The following is a 17,040-nucleotide window of genomic DNA, read 5'->3' as shown; positions in this document are numbered from 1 at the left end:
TAAAGATGTAAAAATTATTCAGCAGCACGAATGCCTCGCTTTTAAGAATTTTAAAATACGCGTATATTCTTTCAATATGATAAATTTGAATTACTGTTATATTAATGATTTTGACTANCCGTTTATTCTTTCAATATGATAAATTTGAATTACTGTTATATTAATGATTTTGACTACTCATAAAACCTTATTATTCAAATACTCGTTGAGCCATTAAAATGTATTTATAAGAATTAATAAAATTGACTCGCCTTTCGTTATCTTTATTTATACTCTTAAAATAAATTGTAGATGAAAATAATTTGAACGCTGAAATAAGATTTGTAAGTATCACCAAGTTCTATTACTTTTTGTACTTGGAATAGAATGCTTGATTTTTGATACGTCGAAAAGAAAACGAGATTTAGAGAGTAATATTATGAGAGATATAAAGAGCGAACTGGCGAGCCTTGGCTTTTTTAACACTTATATATTTCCCATTTCTTTTTGATAATCTCGATTGTTCAATGTGACTATTTTATTGTTAAAATATGTATTAGTTATTACATCATAATCAATATTTAGATTATTGATCAAAAACATGTATGTATAAAATGTTAAATGAATTTTGTTAATTATTTTATCATCAGTATGATATTTAATAAACATTTTATGACATAGTGATTTTTGTTCTGTACATATAAATTATTTAAGAATTATTCAAAAGTGATATGCGTGGGTATTACAACATTATACAAAATGTAATGGAATTAATTTGATATTTAAAAAATCAATTATAACCTTATACTATGTACAAGATCATTCCTGTGGAGAGATCTTGAAGATGTCATTTATAGCTGCTGCTTTATAAATTTGTGCTATAATTGTTAAATCAACTCATATTTCACTTTTAATGATTTTAAACGATGTTGTACTGTACTATTTATGTGTTAACTGATCATAATATATTATGATTCATTTTATATTATAAAATCAAACTTATGTTATATTTTAATTGAAATTTTGCAGATATTGTCATTTAGACGTGTTTTAATTAGTACATTCTGAAATAGTTTGTTATTGTTTTATTGAAATTGCTTTACTTAGAATTAAACTTTACGTGATTCCTGCGTAGTTGATATCTAAAGGAAGTATAATTACAACTTTTTCTCAAGTACACGTCCTTCTTTTTTTTAAATGATATGATGAATGTCACGATTACTATTAACTACAAGTTTGTATGAAAAAATATATTATTATAAAATGTCTTGTATAATATTTATCGACTGAAAAGGTCATATTTGATGATATTCCTACTGGACCAATGTATGTAAAATGACGATTAATTTTCGAACCTATTTTAAATATTGAATATATTAATATCGTATTAATTAAAAAGTAGGGGAAAACTAAAAAAAAATTATACATAGAGAGTGTTAAGTAAGTAAAGAAACGGGTTTCTTTTGTTATCATTGTTTATAACAATTGACATGTTTCCTTACTTCCTGTTGGGTGATTTTTATCGTTTTTATTGATTGTATATATATACAAAATCGTTTATTAAAAAAAAAAAATACTAATATTGTAAAATTAATTTTGTTATATTTATTGAAAATACTTTTGTATCAATAGTTTTAAAAACAATAAAACTCTAGTTATTATTTTATATTAAGTTCATTTAGAGGCACGGTGTTACTGAGTTGGTAATGCGGAAGTGTTAAACACGCGCTGCTTTGAGATTGAAACTCGATCGGCCTATTTGCTGAGCGAGAGATCAGATCGGATGGACTAACCAACCATTTCGGAGCATAAACTGTAAAAAAAATATCTCCTTTGAAGAGGCCGCTATGGCCTTTGATGGAACTAAAAACAGAAAAAAAAATAAAGTTTATTTAATGAAAAAACCAGGAGATATTTTTTAGGTCTCAAATGATAAATGATTATGACATAAATTGACTGGCTCAATGTACAATGAAATTTTTAATTAATATTATCGATTAGTTAATAACTATATATGCGTATCTTATTTTGTTCCAAAAATACCAACACGACCAAAATAGTTATTAGGTTTAAAGTTTTGAAAAGTTTTTCCCAACTGAACGTCTGGCTGTGGTCCAACATGTTTTCAATTGTTTTATTATATTGACCAAAATTATCCAAAGTTAGAAACTATACATAGTTGTTAACATTACTGATTATATTGAAGTTAAGTACGGGCTTTTAATCTGAAAAAAATAAAATACTGGGATGAAAAATTAGTTGAATTATAGTAATTATAATAGATTGAGAAATTTCGGAAGAGTAAAAATGGAAAAAAAAGTTTATTGTGTTCACATGTTAATTAATTTATATAATTAGGAATTTGAATAATTACAAAAGAAAATAACAACATCCAATATAATCTAGTACGACATAATTTAATTTCGAATCTGCTAAGCTTTTTATTTTGACATGGTATATTATTTTGGTTGCTTAATTTGTTCGCATAAATCTAAGTTACACAATTATTTAATGCAGTGCATACATAAATTATTGAAAGTTACATAAACCACAATAAACATTTCAATAGTAACTTATAAAGTAGATAACCGGCACCATTAAAACAAGTTTTAGTTTTAGTTTGTTTATGTTATATTATTCATTAAATTAACATAAATTTAACATTATAATGGTATTAAGATTTTGAGTATTAAAAATTTTCAAAAGAATGATTATTTTATTTTGGTGATGTTTGATTATATTTAGCTTAAAAAATAACTATTATATCCTTACAGGTCATTGATGAAAACTAAACCGATAGACAAAGAAATTATAGTGTTTAGTTTTGAATTTAGTGTTGTAAAACTTAACAGTAAGATATGTGAGCAAGAAATTATAGTAACAAACAAGCTTAGTCTTAAATGTATATTTTTTATCGCCAACTGTAATAAAAGCAACTCATGAGGGTCCGATAAGACTGCACATTTCAATGGTCAGTCGAGTCACAACCAAGCAATTGCCCAATGGTCTGTGTCTTATAATTTAAGCATTTTAGGTGAGATATCTTTATACTAACCTAGAGCACTACTGGCAACTAGCAACGACAAGGCGAACCGTTGATTATTATTATCACCCTTAAACTGGGCAATGTATGAGGCGCAAACACATTAAAACCATTTAGACCCTATCCATGACGTTTTATGGGGGACAGCGGCTTTAATAGTGAGCCCGCATAAATGAAAGAAAACAAAGTGTTAGTAATACAATTTCTTTGAAAACATAAAAAAAAATTGAATGATATAGCTTCAGCTTTTACTAGTGAAAGTTCTGAAGATGGACTATTTTATTTAATTAAGATATAATTGTACTAAAATAATTTTAAGATTCCATCAATCAGTTAAAAAAATAATGAAATTTTAAATTTTTTAGTAGATTTTTATTTTAATTATCATTCGCTGTTTCAAACAGACAATTTATATTAGAAAACTATCTCATTCGTTTTGTAAATTAATTTAATAGTACAATTTATAATTCAGTTGGACCAATTAAATATAATTATCTTACGTATAGCTCGTTTGCTCACCAATACCAACAATGAAAACCGATTAGACAAATAACCAAAGTCACGCCGTCACGTAAGTCCACGCCGAACGATATTATTGATCGAACATTGAAATGGAAATCACGTACTGAACTGAATTTTTGTTGACACTTCGCCAAAATCCGGTTAGAAAAACAAATCCAAAACTGTGGCTCGCTTGCACTTTTACCTGTTAGTCATTTGAATTTACGAGAATGTAAGATTCAAATTTTTCACGTAGCCTCTATCCCAAGCGTGTTTTACAGTATTTTAAAACGTATTCAACGCACTTAAAGGTATAGATATTAAATTTGTTGTAGTAGTCTCTACCTGAAGCTTATCTGGCATGAATTCAATAGGTTAATTCATTTAAACCAGTAGCTGTGAAATGAGAGGGGATTAGTGTATATAACCCCCCTAATTCATTGTGTACGATTTTCATAAAAATACCAACGTTTTGGAAACTTTATATAAATGAACGTTCAATTTAAATGACTAATGTGAAAAATTTAGTACAACAAATTTTGATATTTAAATTTAATGTCGGGGGCAAGTTGACGGCATTATGATGGCGTCAGGTCAATCTTTGTACTCCATCGTCTCGGAATCGATTATCATAAACCCTTAAAACTTGTTGCGCCATTTGTACAAACTGATATTTAAAAAATAATAAAAGCTTAATAATTGTCTGAATATAACAATACTATGTGTTAAAAGCTAAAATAATAATAATAGCAATGTCTTACTTATTATCAATATGGCTACTGTAATTATCTTTAAAGCTGTAAGTAAAACATTTTATCTAATATTGTAATATTTGATTTAGTTGTAATTTCCTAATCTATTGTTATTAGACCAGGCAGTAAATATTTATAAATATTTTTGAGAATTGTTGTATTATTAACTTTGTATTAGATTAAAAAAAGTAACTGTTTTAACATATAAGACGGAATGGATTGAATTGTTGGAAAGAGTACCACGGGAGCACTGTGGGAGAAAAATATTTTTCTTGAGTCAATTAGGACTAGAAGGTTTTATTTATTTATAAAGCTGTTAGGGATACAACAAAGCTGTATCATCAATAGACGAACATATGACATTGTTCTATGAGCTATAATTTTAAAGTATATTAATTGTTTGAAATAGGCTTAATTAGATTGAAACTGTTGATAAGTAAATCCAATAGTCGGTAATATCCTGATATAGTCGATGAAAAAGCTCTTGGGTGGGGGCTGAAACATTTAAACGTTACTCATTAATCCCATTTTCATTAGTTAATTTTGTCCCTAATAAATTTATTACAAATAGTTGAATAAACAAAAATAACTCAAACAACTAAAATTGTTTGAAAATGTCATAATTTTGTTCATGCAACTTATAAATTTTTATTTATTGGGAAACTGACATTAATGGGCTATTTTTTTTTTTTTGTTAATCATTAATTATAATAATTGAAAACTTTATTTTATGAAACAAAAGTGCCAACGAATTACAACTTTATCTTTACAAAGGACTTTTAATTACAACCCCGCATTTTTCTAGAAACGTTTTGGAAAGAAGCCACACGGCCTGACGCCATAACGTAATTTTATCTTGTGAATTCTGATCCTGGTACACGTTTGGTCTATAATGTACACCTTATAGCTATTAAAAAAACATCTCAAAATAGTAAACAGTCCCCTCAGGTGTAATTCATTAAAATAACATAACGCTACACATTTTCAAGAAAAACTTTATAAATATAAAAGCCTTATGGTCTGTAATGGAGTGTCATTTGAGCTTTTAGAATACAACTGTTTGTTTATTTATGAAGTATTACTATGGTAGGAGTTGACCAATCTTTTATATGTTCTGGAAACATTAGTTAGTAGAAGCTAGACGAAATAAGATAATAATAATTAAGTATAACAAAGTATTATTATTATTATGATAACTACATCAATTCTTTGTGGAACTCGATGGCTTTAATGTAGGGCGGCCGTTTGTGAACTATAATGAAATTCTCATAAGCGACGTGGATATGCGTCGGAGTAACGGAGAGCGGAGAGCAATATCTTAAAAATAATGATGTCTGAACGGCTGCTGTGATACGAAAGTCTAATGTGATAGTATACGTAAAACGCGATCCATAGTGCCCATAACAGTCACATAATTTTTGGAAACATTATTCGAAAGGGGACGTGTATAGGGAAATTATATTACCCCCATCGACATCCCTCCGACTGCACCGGAATGCTGCCAGATCATAATAAATGCGTGTGTACACGCAATATTATATACTTAGCAAGTATAATATAATAGGGTAAATAGTTGTGTCTCTCCATCCACTATCGGCGAATGTCCTGTACAGTCCTTAATAAAACATGTGTATAGCTAAACTTGTGCCAATCTCCAAGCTATAATGGACCAGACTACAAACTTCAATCGACACTAAATATGGCAACATTTTTGGGTAAATTATTTTTCAATACTCATTATCTTATATTTTATAGAAATACAGATTTTTTTCAGTGCTTAAAATAAAAATAATAACTTGGCGTTTTTTCGCAATTCTCAATCAACACACAATTTACTTATTGGATTGCAATCAGCAATATATTTAAAGATTAGATGTAACTGTAGAAGTCGACGAAATCTCATAAATTTATTCGTTATATGTGCACAATGATAACGATACAAGGCTATACAGTAACTTATCTCCTAGGAACTCAAACACCCTTGTAACCCCTAAGTAACTCTAGATAATAACAAGCATGGATGTGTAGAGTACACGTGTACTACGTTATGTTATTTATGTTATACTAAAGGCGCTTAGCCATTTTTATATTTAGAGCTTCAGCGTTCTATGTTACGGCGTTAACTACAATTGATACACACACTGGGGTAAATTAGGACTGCGAGTACATATTTCTTTTTAATTTTATCTGTTCAGTAATAGAAATAACCGTCTGTAGCCAAAAAGAAGTGCTTGATNAGCGTTCTATGTTACGGCGTTAACTACAATTGATACACACACTGGGGTAAATGAGGACTGCGAGTACATATTTCTTTTTAATTTTATCTGTTCAGTAATAGAAATAACCGTCTGTAGCCAAAAAGAAGTGCTTGATTTAATTTTCGCGCAAACAACTAGGGAAAGATATAGCCCATAATTAAAGGTTTCGATTTCACCAGTAATGTTCGGGGACCGTAAAGGTGTGAGTAGTGATTATAATGAATGTGGCAATGGTCATACCACTCGACTTCATTAGCGCTTCTGGTGTAATGTAGTGCTCCCCTCGACGACTTGGTGCCAGATTTCTTTCTCAACTAATTCTCCTGGTGAACAATCCATGGGTCGGCTGGAAATTAAAATTAAATGCGAGATTGAGGGGTCAACACTCTTTGTATTCTATTTTATGACATTTCCTTTCTTAGCTTTATGCCTAAAAGTGGCTGCTAGGTATTTAATATTCCTAACTAATAGCTTTTCGAGTTGTTTTTACTCAGCTTGTCGTTAGTTTTTTAGAGCATATTAAGAACTGAATTCGGTTGTTAATTAAATGCAGCGTATACAACTAAAAATAAACAAAAAATTATGGAAAGTCTATTTATGAAGAGAACCGAAAACTAAAAGTTTATCAATTTTACAGGTAGAATATTTATCATGTATATAAAATTTATGTCATACAAACCAATAAACACTGGCCTTAAAGCGGATGCATTCAGATGAGATTTGTAAAGCGACCAATTAACTTAATTCGATAGAGTTGGAATGAATTAATTACATTTTCCGAGTCAACATTTCGGTCGTTTGTTTATCTGTTGTTTTTTTTGTCGCCATAGTTGTCGTTTTCCAACGGCGTTTAAAAAGTTTTAATTCCATGTAAGAGCGCTAATAAATAACGGGGCGAATAAGAGTTTTAAAACGGTTTTAATTACATTAAAAGGGGTGGCGGACGAATTCCGATATTAATTTTCTAAACTAAAGTCCTACAACGGCGATAATGGCACGGAGTGTTAAATGAATGAAAAAATATTAATAAAAATTAGGGAAAGTAAAAGTTTGTCGACGACCCATGCTCCCCCTGAGACATTTGCATAATATAAAGTATAATTATATTTCTGATTATTGTTAGGTTATCCCTTCGCATATATGGTGTATACATTCATTGTGTGTAATTAGATTAACTCTAGCAAAGGGGTGGCAGAGAGTGCAAATCAAGGTGATTCCACTCTGGTCGAGAGAGATGTGCAGTAGTCGAGGGTTAATCAGTTGAAACATTTACCGACTGGTCCCTAGACGATGTTGTTTGTTCTGCTGGTATGTCGTACACGTTCGCGGTTTATTGTACGATATTCTCATTCACTCCCTAGTTTAACCATATAGGGTAATTTTCAAAACCCCTTGTACTTGAACCTTGCTCGTACTTTTCAAAAACGATTTATGGCTGACGATAACACGTGTACCTTAAATATAACCTGACAGTCTTCTAATCGAATGCGGCAGTTCATTTATTCGGCTCCAATTAATCTTTTGATGTTAAATCGAATAATTCATAGTAGGAATTGTGACTTATAATATTTTCCTTACGCGATGTGTTATGGAAGTATGCGATGCGGAATTTACGTATTTTTACTGATGATAAAAAAAGCTAACTTACTCGTATGTTACTGGGTACGTGGCAATTATGCAAAAATATGCGAAATGTTATAATATATTATTGAAATGAGCAGCAAATTAGCATAATACATATCACGTTCAACTCAATATAGTACCTGGCCATTAGACGAGTAGTCTAATGATAACTATTTCGATCAACTTGTTTACTACAATTCAAGCAAGAAATTAAAATTTTGCTATAATAGATATATTGAAATATTTTAATGTATTCTTTTTCCATTTTATCACTAATGCTGTTGAGACTGCCCTAATCTTAGCCCCCCGTTTTAAACCGGTCTCCGAATAACTTTTTGTTGAAAATGTTTGTCCTTAATTTAAGGATTTATACGAAGATGTCATTTACTCATATTATTGTAAAATAAATATGATAACATTTAGCGTAATACAGGTTTGTTGTCGGCTTTTAAAGAAATAGTGCATGAATTTCTATTCTTCATTATGATTAATAAGCAACTCGAGAATTAATAAATTAGTTTTTAAAATGATCAGAGCTATTTCGTTGAACTATTCTTCTTTTTGCTATTTTTTTTATATGTAGGACATTGGAGAGATGAAGTTCAAAAAAATGTAATTATGTTTTTTTCGATGCCATTAATTAATAGTTACTGTAAATATTATAACAAAATATGTATAATAGCATATCATCAACTGATGTAAAAACTATGTTGAGTATTAAATCTTCCTAGGTTATAAAAAAAATGAGATATACAACTTTTGTTCACAAGAATCTTTATTATACAATAGCCATAAAAAATATTAATACAACTAATAATTATAATTAGTGAAACATTAATACGGTATATTAGAATAACACAATTTTTCAATCCACATATTTTTAGATCACACGTATGGAACACTGTCAATTTCCGGTTTTTTTTTTTTTGTTGTTACCTAGTGGGCACATATCCAGCCAAGTCCAGTTTTTCGAATATACTTTCGCTATTAAATTTTGTTCGCTAAAATGAAACTAGTCAACTATTTTTGAATTATTCAGTAAAAAGTTTCGCAGACGGAAAAAAATTAAGATTTTGAAAATAAAATATAAATAATGATTATATATAGCTTAAATAGAAAACTATTGTAAATAGATAAGTTAATTTATCAATTTTTATTAAAGAATAATAATTTTATTATAGAATAATCATTTGAAAATCGTTTCAATTATTAAAATTACTAGTATATTTATCTTCGTCCCTTATTTTTGATACCTTAAAATTTAAAATTTTTACTTATGGCTCTAAAAGTAATACCTACAAAATTTGAACTTTGTATAACGTGATTAACATCTTAATGCGCTCTCTAAGCTCAAAGTTTAGAGAAATTGTAAAAAATTATAGTTTATTGGGTATTTGTATTTATACATATATATATACATATAAAGTCAATAGTTTTTTTATCAACTAAAAAAAAAAAAACAGATATAAGTAACATTCTGTGAAAATTTCTAGTTTTTATTAAAATTACCATTGTTATTTTATTGATTTTATTAAAAATTAAATTATTACATCATAAAAAAAACAGTAATAATAATTTAAAAACAATGATGACATGAAGAAATCTAAATATAAGATGATTAAAAGTTTAGAAATTAGTACAGTGACAAACGGTTGAAAACAAAATTAAGGGCAAAATACAAATGATAAAATCTCAGTTGAGTTTTGTCAAATTTATTTTTTATTAATTGCCTGATAAATACGTTTAGGTAATCTTATATAGAAAATTAAGGGGTATTGAAATGTGAAGTCGAGCCATAAATACCTTAGAGTCATTAAATAGTGATATTTATTTTATCTGCTAAGATAAAGAAACGAAAAACAAAAGTATAAGACTAAGTATTGTTTTAGCGGGTTTGTTGTTTATTCTCTTAATTTCTGTCGGCCCATTTCCAATGACTTATTCGACAATGATCCTCGAGCTACTCTATACAACATAATCGCTTTTCGAATCTTACAGTAACTTCTTTGATGGCAGATGATAAATTATTTTTCGTTCTTTATGTGGTTTTTTCTTCGCCAAAATATTGCGTTTTAATTGTTTAAATATAAATATAATTGTTTAATGATACACAAAGAGAAGACTGTTCTTTTATACGCCTTTTAGCTGTTATTTAACGACTTTTATATTTATTTAAAGATAAAATTATAAAATATATAAAAGAACTTTTTACCCTTCTTGCAGATAAATTCTATGGTGTCTGTAGTGGCGTATATGAGTACTGGGGTTGTTTTTTTTTTTTATAAATACACCAACCACTAAGTTTTTTCTTTTATTTTCATAGTCATCCACTTTTCACGCAATTAACTTAACAGTCAGTGCACAGAGACCCCGATGTACTTTACTTTTCTCGAGCATCTTCTCTGGCAGTCTGATTTATCGCTCCTTGTAAAACTCGACGCTCAGCTAAGAAAAAAAATTCCTCTAAAACATAAATAAAACACATTATTTCAGGATATCTGTTTGCGATGCGAATTATCCACAATCTTTGCATACTATTATAGTCATTGAATTATATTATTTAATGGTTGCGGTCGACTAAAACCTACTAAATTCACAAATATGTTCAAGTAAAAATTACTGATGTTTGAACTATATACGGGTCAATTTTTTTTTGCATGAAGAATTCGTTAACATTTAAAAAATTACAATTATGACTTGAAATAACGTGGAATAAATCACGAACGCTGTCCATGAACATCTCTACGTTCTAAGTATATGTACTTGTGATATCCGAAAACAAATGCTAATATTATTGCTGTTTACGGTGGCGGATTTAGAAGAGAATAGATTTGTGCATAATGTTTATGCGATACTTTTTTTAAAACGCGTTAACTTCGGGCGATTGTATAATGGGAAAAGACTGTAATGACCAGTGACGGTGACAACAGTTCTGATGCTGCTATAAGTATTTGATTGTGTAGAATATATTATAGTTATAAGACGATTACGGCAGCCGAAAACCGGTTGGGTGGTGTGACTTGTTCCTCCGTGCAAGTTGTGCATGAGGTACGCGACCTTCGATAAAGTCGAAATGCAATATTTTTTATGTGTACACAGCCGTACATAAATACTCATATTATTCGGAAGCGTAGGTCGTAAATTAGTTGAGACAGAGCGTCTCCATTAAACTTCTCCATCGAGTGCAATGGACCTTTGAATTGAAATATTTTGAGCTGTGTGCATTTATAATAGAATCATACTCGATAGATTCTAATAATTAATGTAGTTCTCCTTGAATTTTAATGTATTTTCACGAAATTGCGTGTTATATTTTGCGGAACACCAGTGCGTTGAAAATAAAACTATTATTTTTAATTGTCATACGTTGATTCCTAAAATTACGCTAAAAAGAATATCGTTGCTTTGATCACTCGCTTTACGTAAGATCGAAGTTCAATGTGTTTTACATAATAATCATTTTTGTTATTGTTAGTATTTTATCGAATATCGTTGGAAATGTCTTTTTACAAAATTATGTTGCAAAGGTTACATTACGATTAAACACAGATCATTTAAGATGTTTAAATCTTCGACATCGACATTGTCACAGAAAAAATTATCAAAATTAATATTTAATTAAAATGATGACCACAAATAATACAATTTTTCATACCGAAATTATAATTCTGTACCACTTCTTAAAATCGGACTTTCGCTTGATAAATTCGATTTAAGATCTAGTATCAGCTAAAACAAAACCTGAAATCTGAATTTAATGTGTATATTTTTTGAATAAATACTCAAACTAGAAGCTTTAATTGAATAAACTCAGTATGTTTAAATCCGCTCACAATGTACGTATTTCTACATTATAAATTACCTAAACTATGGTAGTGCGTCCGTTGTGGTCAAGTATAATATATTTTACTCACTACATAATATATTCAGTATATTACACACACTATAGCTCATCATATAATATAAATGGGCCCTTGGATTTTTTTTTTCAATTTCTACAGTATCTTGCTTAATTTATTAAATTACATTTTATATTTTCTTTCATGGTATACTTCTCATGAATTTTCAAACCGGTCAAACTAGCGTACAGATCAATACTAATGTTCAATATTGCATCTTCATAAAAGTATTATGTAGTATGGATTTGCAAAAATATATTAACATAGATTATTAATGGTTAGAAAACAGCAAATGACTTAGTTAATAACGGATTGTGTCGTGTTTCGTTTGGAATAGTTTTCAACTACTCGCTTGAGCGTTTTATAATATTATGTACTTTTACTGCCCTCGTTAAAGGTTAAATTTGACCGCGTTTAGTACAGATAAATCACTGGCGGAAAAGAACACTCGGAGGTAGGTAATGTAGAACCGCCGCCGGGCGGACCGTGTGGTTTTAGCTGCTGGCGGTATGCTTATATGCGTGGTCAAATATCGCCACTGTTGCCTTTGGGAAAAAGCCTATTGCTCTTTTGGTTGGTCATAAATCCACGTGCAATTCTCTCGCCAACACGGTATCGAAAACAAGATGAATGCACGTCGATGGGGTGGACAATATCCCAGTTTTTGGTGGTCGTTTAAAGTTTGTATTATTATTCTACGACCGCTGGGCTGAGTAGGGATCTCCAGGGATCAATTGCTGAGAGCCAATACCCGGGGAAAACCTTGAAATATAGCTGGGCGTGTGTTCATATCGAATATCCTATTGCTACAGATTAATGGTCTTTATACTTTTCGCCACTGACTTAAGATTATCATTTTAAAAGAAAAATGTTTGCATTTTTCTCTTATATGTCTAACTTGTGTTCCTTTATTTTTAAATCGTTTAAATATATTTTTAAAAAGGCTAATGAATAAACACCCATTTTTCATACATAATTAATTAAGAACTACAGCAAAATAATACAATTGAATGTTGTTAGTTCACGAAAATATATATTTTCTCCTATATCTATCTAATATTCTTAAATGGAAATATTGAACGCTTATAAATATTTCCGCGTGTATTCATACAAAAAAAAAAAAAAATTTTTTGCGATGCATATTTGTATGTAACAAGAAGTCAGGTCACCTCTAAGAGGTGCATTTAATGTACTCATCTCCGTCGACACTTACCGTATTATTTGTTCTTATCGTATACAATACCATAATAAACGTGACAATGGAAATTTATTTGTGTTTGAAATAAAGCTGTTCTATCAGCAACATATTGTTTTTGTGTTATCAATCAGCGTTCTCAATAAAACCGGCTTTATTAACACCTTACGCCAAAGTGCAAAATCTCTAACGAAACTTAAAAATATATAATAAACTCTTTTGACTAATGTCTCATTAACCAGATACACCGCAGTAATTGTTATTTCATACACAGTACTATTCACACATAAATTGCATTATATATGTATAATTCGTGTGCATGTTATGTAGACATCCAAATTTAGGAAAAACCGATTCCTAAAATGTATTGTCGGGCAATTATTGCTATAAATTTTAATATTTCCATGTACCCTTCAATGTATTGAGCGATGATTAAGGACAATGGCTCTTTTTAACGTTGCTCGGTTTCTTTTGTACAAGTGGTCATGTATTGTAATGTGCACTCGTCTCAATCATCTCCGGGCAAATGCAGGCGTTTCCGAAATTCAATTGTACCAACCCCTTCTCCCATGTTATTGAAATATTGTTTAGCTCTGCGTTTGTCGGCCGAGGAGTGTCTACACTGGACGTGAGCGTATTACGATTATTATTATTATGATATCCGAATGCGGAGTCGTCTGACCATTTGAATCCGTAATTGGGTGGTGCAGAGGAGACGTCATGAGTTCGGCGATGGTTTTACCCGCCTGTAACGCAATCACGCAGTGAATAATAAACGGTTAGGTCAGCTTTCTTTTGTGATTTGTTTTTGGACGTATACAAACACCGAAGAAAACTGTGTTCCGGTCCAGTAGATTTAACATAGTTCTACCGTGAAAACTATTTATTTTTGGCCTAAACAAACAGATAACACCAAAAGACGATATTTTTATGTGCATCTTTCCTATAGCTTTTTATTTTATCAATTGCCCCCCAAAAAAAAAGAAAAATCATCTGTGTTTTGCTATGCCTTTTTATAAATCCTATGCGTGTGGCTCTAATATCGTTTGACATTTCATTTACCCTTGCAAAGGGAAATCTGTTAAGCCACTTTGACATTTTAAAAAATGCACCCGAGAGGATGGTTTAATAATTACTTCGATTAAATATGACCGAAAAGGTTAATTTAAATACCAAAACCCACAAGGGTTAATTGACCGCAATGGTTGTGGCTATTTTGATATTGTTATTTGTAAGACAGTAAATTATTATTCAACGTAGGTTCACCGTGTCTGATCAAAATAATCTATAAACTAAAGCTTGTATGATTGTAAATAATATACAAATTGAGCGGATTTCTTTACTGATGTTATCGGGAAATTAAAATTAAGTGTCCTAAATGTAATGTTAAAATTGTACATATACCTCTGTACTCTTTTGTTGTCTCCGGGACAATACTTTTTCAAATTAAATATAAATTATCTAAAAATCAGTGGTACTTTGGAAAGTCCTTCAAGATAAATTTCATCTTATTTGTAAAAATAATTTCAAACAAATGTTCCTATCAAACTAGACAATGTCTAGTCGACGAAAATGAAAGCCATTTAAAAAAAACATGAACAGTAATTACTGCTAGTATAAGTATCACACTTAAGTCTCATTGATATTCTCATGATACTCATTAAGTGTCCTGAAGCTAAACACAGTTAAAACGACACGTGATTATAAGATGAGGGAAGAAATTAAACAGAAGTACCAAGACGTTATAGAACGTTTATATGCAAAGTAAAAATGTAAATTGTACTTTCATTCCGAAAGCTTCTCCAAGAATAGTTTACAAGTCCATTCAAAACTATAACGATTTTTTTATGGGGTTTGATATTTGTAAGGTTTTACATAAATGTTATAGTTTACATTTGTTTTAGTTTGCATTCAGTTATATTTTATTTATTTATTCAAGCTTTTTTATTGTTTTTATTAAAACTGTAGACATTTATTGTTTTGATGTATGATTTATATTTAACGTCAGTGGTGCATTGTGGGAGTCCTCGGGTTCAGACTTTTCCATAGACATAAAATCATAGTAAAGGAGTGAATCTCTTCACTACTGTGTGTTCTAAAAGCTATCTGGACCCCATACAAAATTACTAATTACGCTACTGTTTAACGTGATTAATGTATGCAGTCAACAAGTTAGGTCAGTTAACTTGGAAATTATTAGTAAATCAGTATTAAATAATAACATTGCAAGTGATTTGGCGGTAAAGAGATCTTAGAAAAAATACACCCTTTTTATTACATGGTTATTAAAGCGGAGAGTTTTTAAGTCATTTTCTACGTGTACCCTCGAGATTACTCTCTCGGCGCTGTATTAAATTAGTCAGATGATTGAAACATGTCGTTTTTGTTAATCGTTAACCACATCAATAATATGAACCCTTCCGTTGCTGTAACCTTAATGATAAATATTTCAGAAATTTGGCTTAGAACAATGCATTCATTACTCTGTAAAAAGAATATTACACGATTACTCTTATAAATTAAAGAAAAAAATGTACAAGTCTAAAAAAAATACATCGGTATCTATACTAATTTTAATGGTTATTTTGTACTATTTAATTTTTAAGTCGTATAAAGAATTGATTTTAATGGATTTCCGTGATTTTTGCATTGTTGCAGAACGAAAAGCCCGAAGTTAAACAAAAATGGGCGTCCAGGCTTTTAGGAAAACTTCGGAAAGACATAACTCAAGAATGTCGGGAAGATTTCGTGCTGAGCATTACAGGGAAAAAGCCGGCCATGTGCGTGTTGTCGAATCCTGACCAGAAAGGTAAAATGCGTCGCATCGATTGTCTACGGCAAGCGGATAAGGTATGGATTTTGTTTATTATATTAGAATACATAAGTAATGTTTATTTTTACAGACATCTGTCTATTGTAAAAAAAATTATTTCTTGTAGGATTTAGCTAATTAATAAAGCAATTGTAATGATTAGAATAGATATTTATTCCACCCAAGTCCTAATATTTACTTTTGATTACAATTCTTTTACAAGTCACATTATGCTTACATTTGAATTATTTAGAAAATGTAACATTTGGTAGCGTATAAAAATATTTAACATTCTTGATGTATTTAAGAAGGGCTGTGAATCCTCTGACAATTGAAATTTATCGTGAAAGTACAGTTACTATTTTCATTGGGAGGGAATTAAGAAAAAAAATTGTTTTCCTGCTTGTCTTTTTTCATTGACAAGATTTAAATTTGCTACTGTTCATCATTAAACTTTCCAAAAATGTCCAATTTTATTTATTAAAACAGTTTCTATTTCACAAATATGTAACGATAGTCGTTGAAGTTATTTATGTTGTATATATACTTATATGGTTAATCGAAAGAAAAAATTCCTTTAAATCTCTAATCAATATGAATAATAGATATAAACCGCAATATCGATAGAAAATCTATTTTAGGGAAAATCGTCTTTGTAACGAAATTTCAACTATGTTCTATTTGCATGTTATACTTCAAAATTCGATATCTCGTTTTTGGACAACAAAATGCCGCGCAATTAAAAATAACACTGAAAATAATTCCAATATGTATTTAAGTTGTTTATCGCCTAGTAAATTGGACTTTTCGTGATCGTTTATCGTGTGAACACTGACAGTATTATAGTTAAATCCGAGAGAGAAGGGTACACGGTGTATACATACTGATCAGAGGAGTAAGGCCCTCTTTTGAAATTGAAATGTGCCGACTTGTGTTTTTAAGGGGGGTGGACGCGATAAATCGACGTTAAAATGTTGC

The 17,040-nt window shown here is 30.1% G+C and overlaps 1 protein-coding gene across 13 annotated transcripts in view; it reads left to right on the top strand.

The window, feature by feature from the left end:
• LOC126899969 (nuclear factor 1 X-type) overlaps positions 1-17,040 on the top strand; it is a 74,354-nt gene that overhangs the window by 26,511 nt on the left and 30,803 nt on the right. For all 13 annotated transcript variants that reach the window (XR_007702761.1, XM_050675280.1, XM_050675276.1 and 10 more), the window contains exon 3: positions 15,909-16,100. Coding sequence is in view for 12 of the 13 variants with exons in the window: in XM_050675280.1 (XP_050531237.1) it covers positions 15,909-16,100 (192 nt within the window). In the remaining variant the exon portion in view is untranslated. The remainder of the gene's footprint in view (positions 1-15,908; positions 16,101-17,040) is intronic.

Source organism: Daktulosphaira vitifoliae, unplaced genomic scaffold, assembly GCF_025091365.1.
Source record: "Daktulosphaira vitifoliae isolate Bord-2020 unplaced genomic scaffold, ASM2509136v1 Scaffold_2, whole genome shotgun sequence".
NCBI classification, from domain to species: domain Eukaryota; kingdom Metazoa; phylum Arthropoda; class Insecta; order Hemiptera; family Phylloxeridae; genus Daktulosphaira; species Daktulosphaira vitifoliae.
This window is presented reverse-complemented; position numbering and strand designations above follow the sequence as displayed.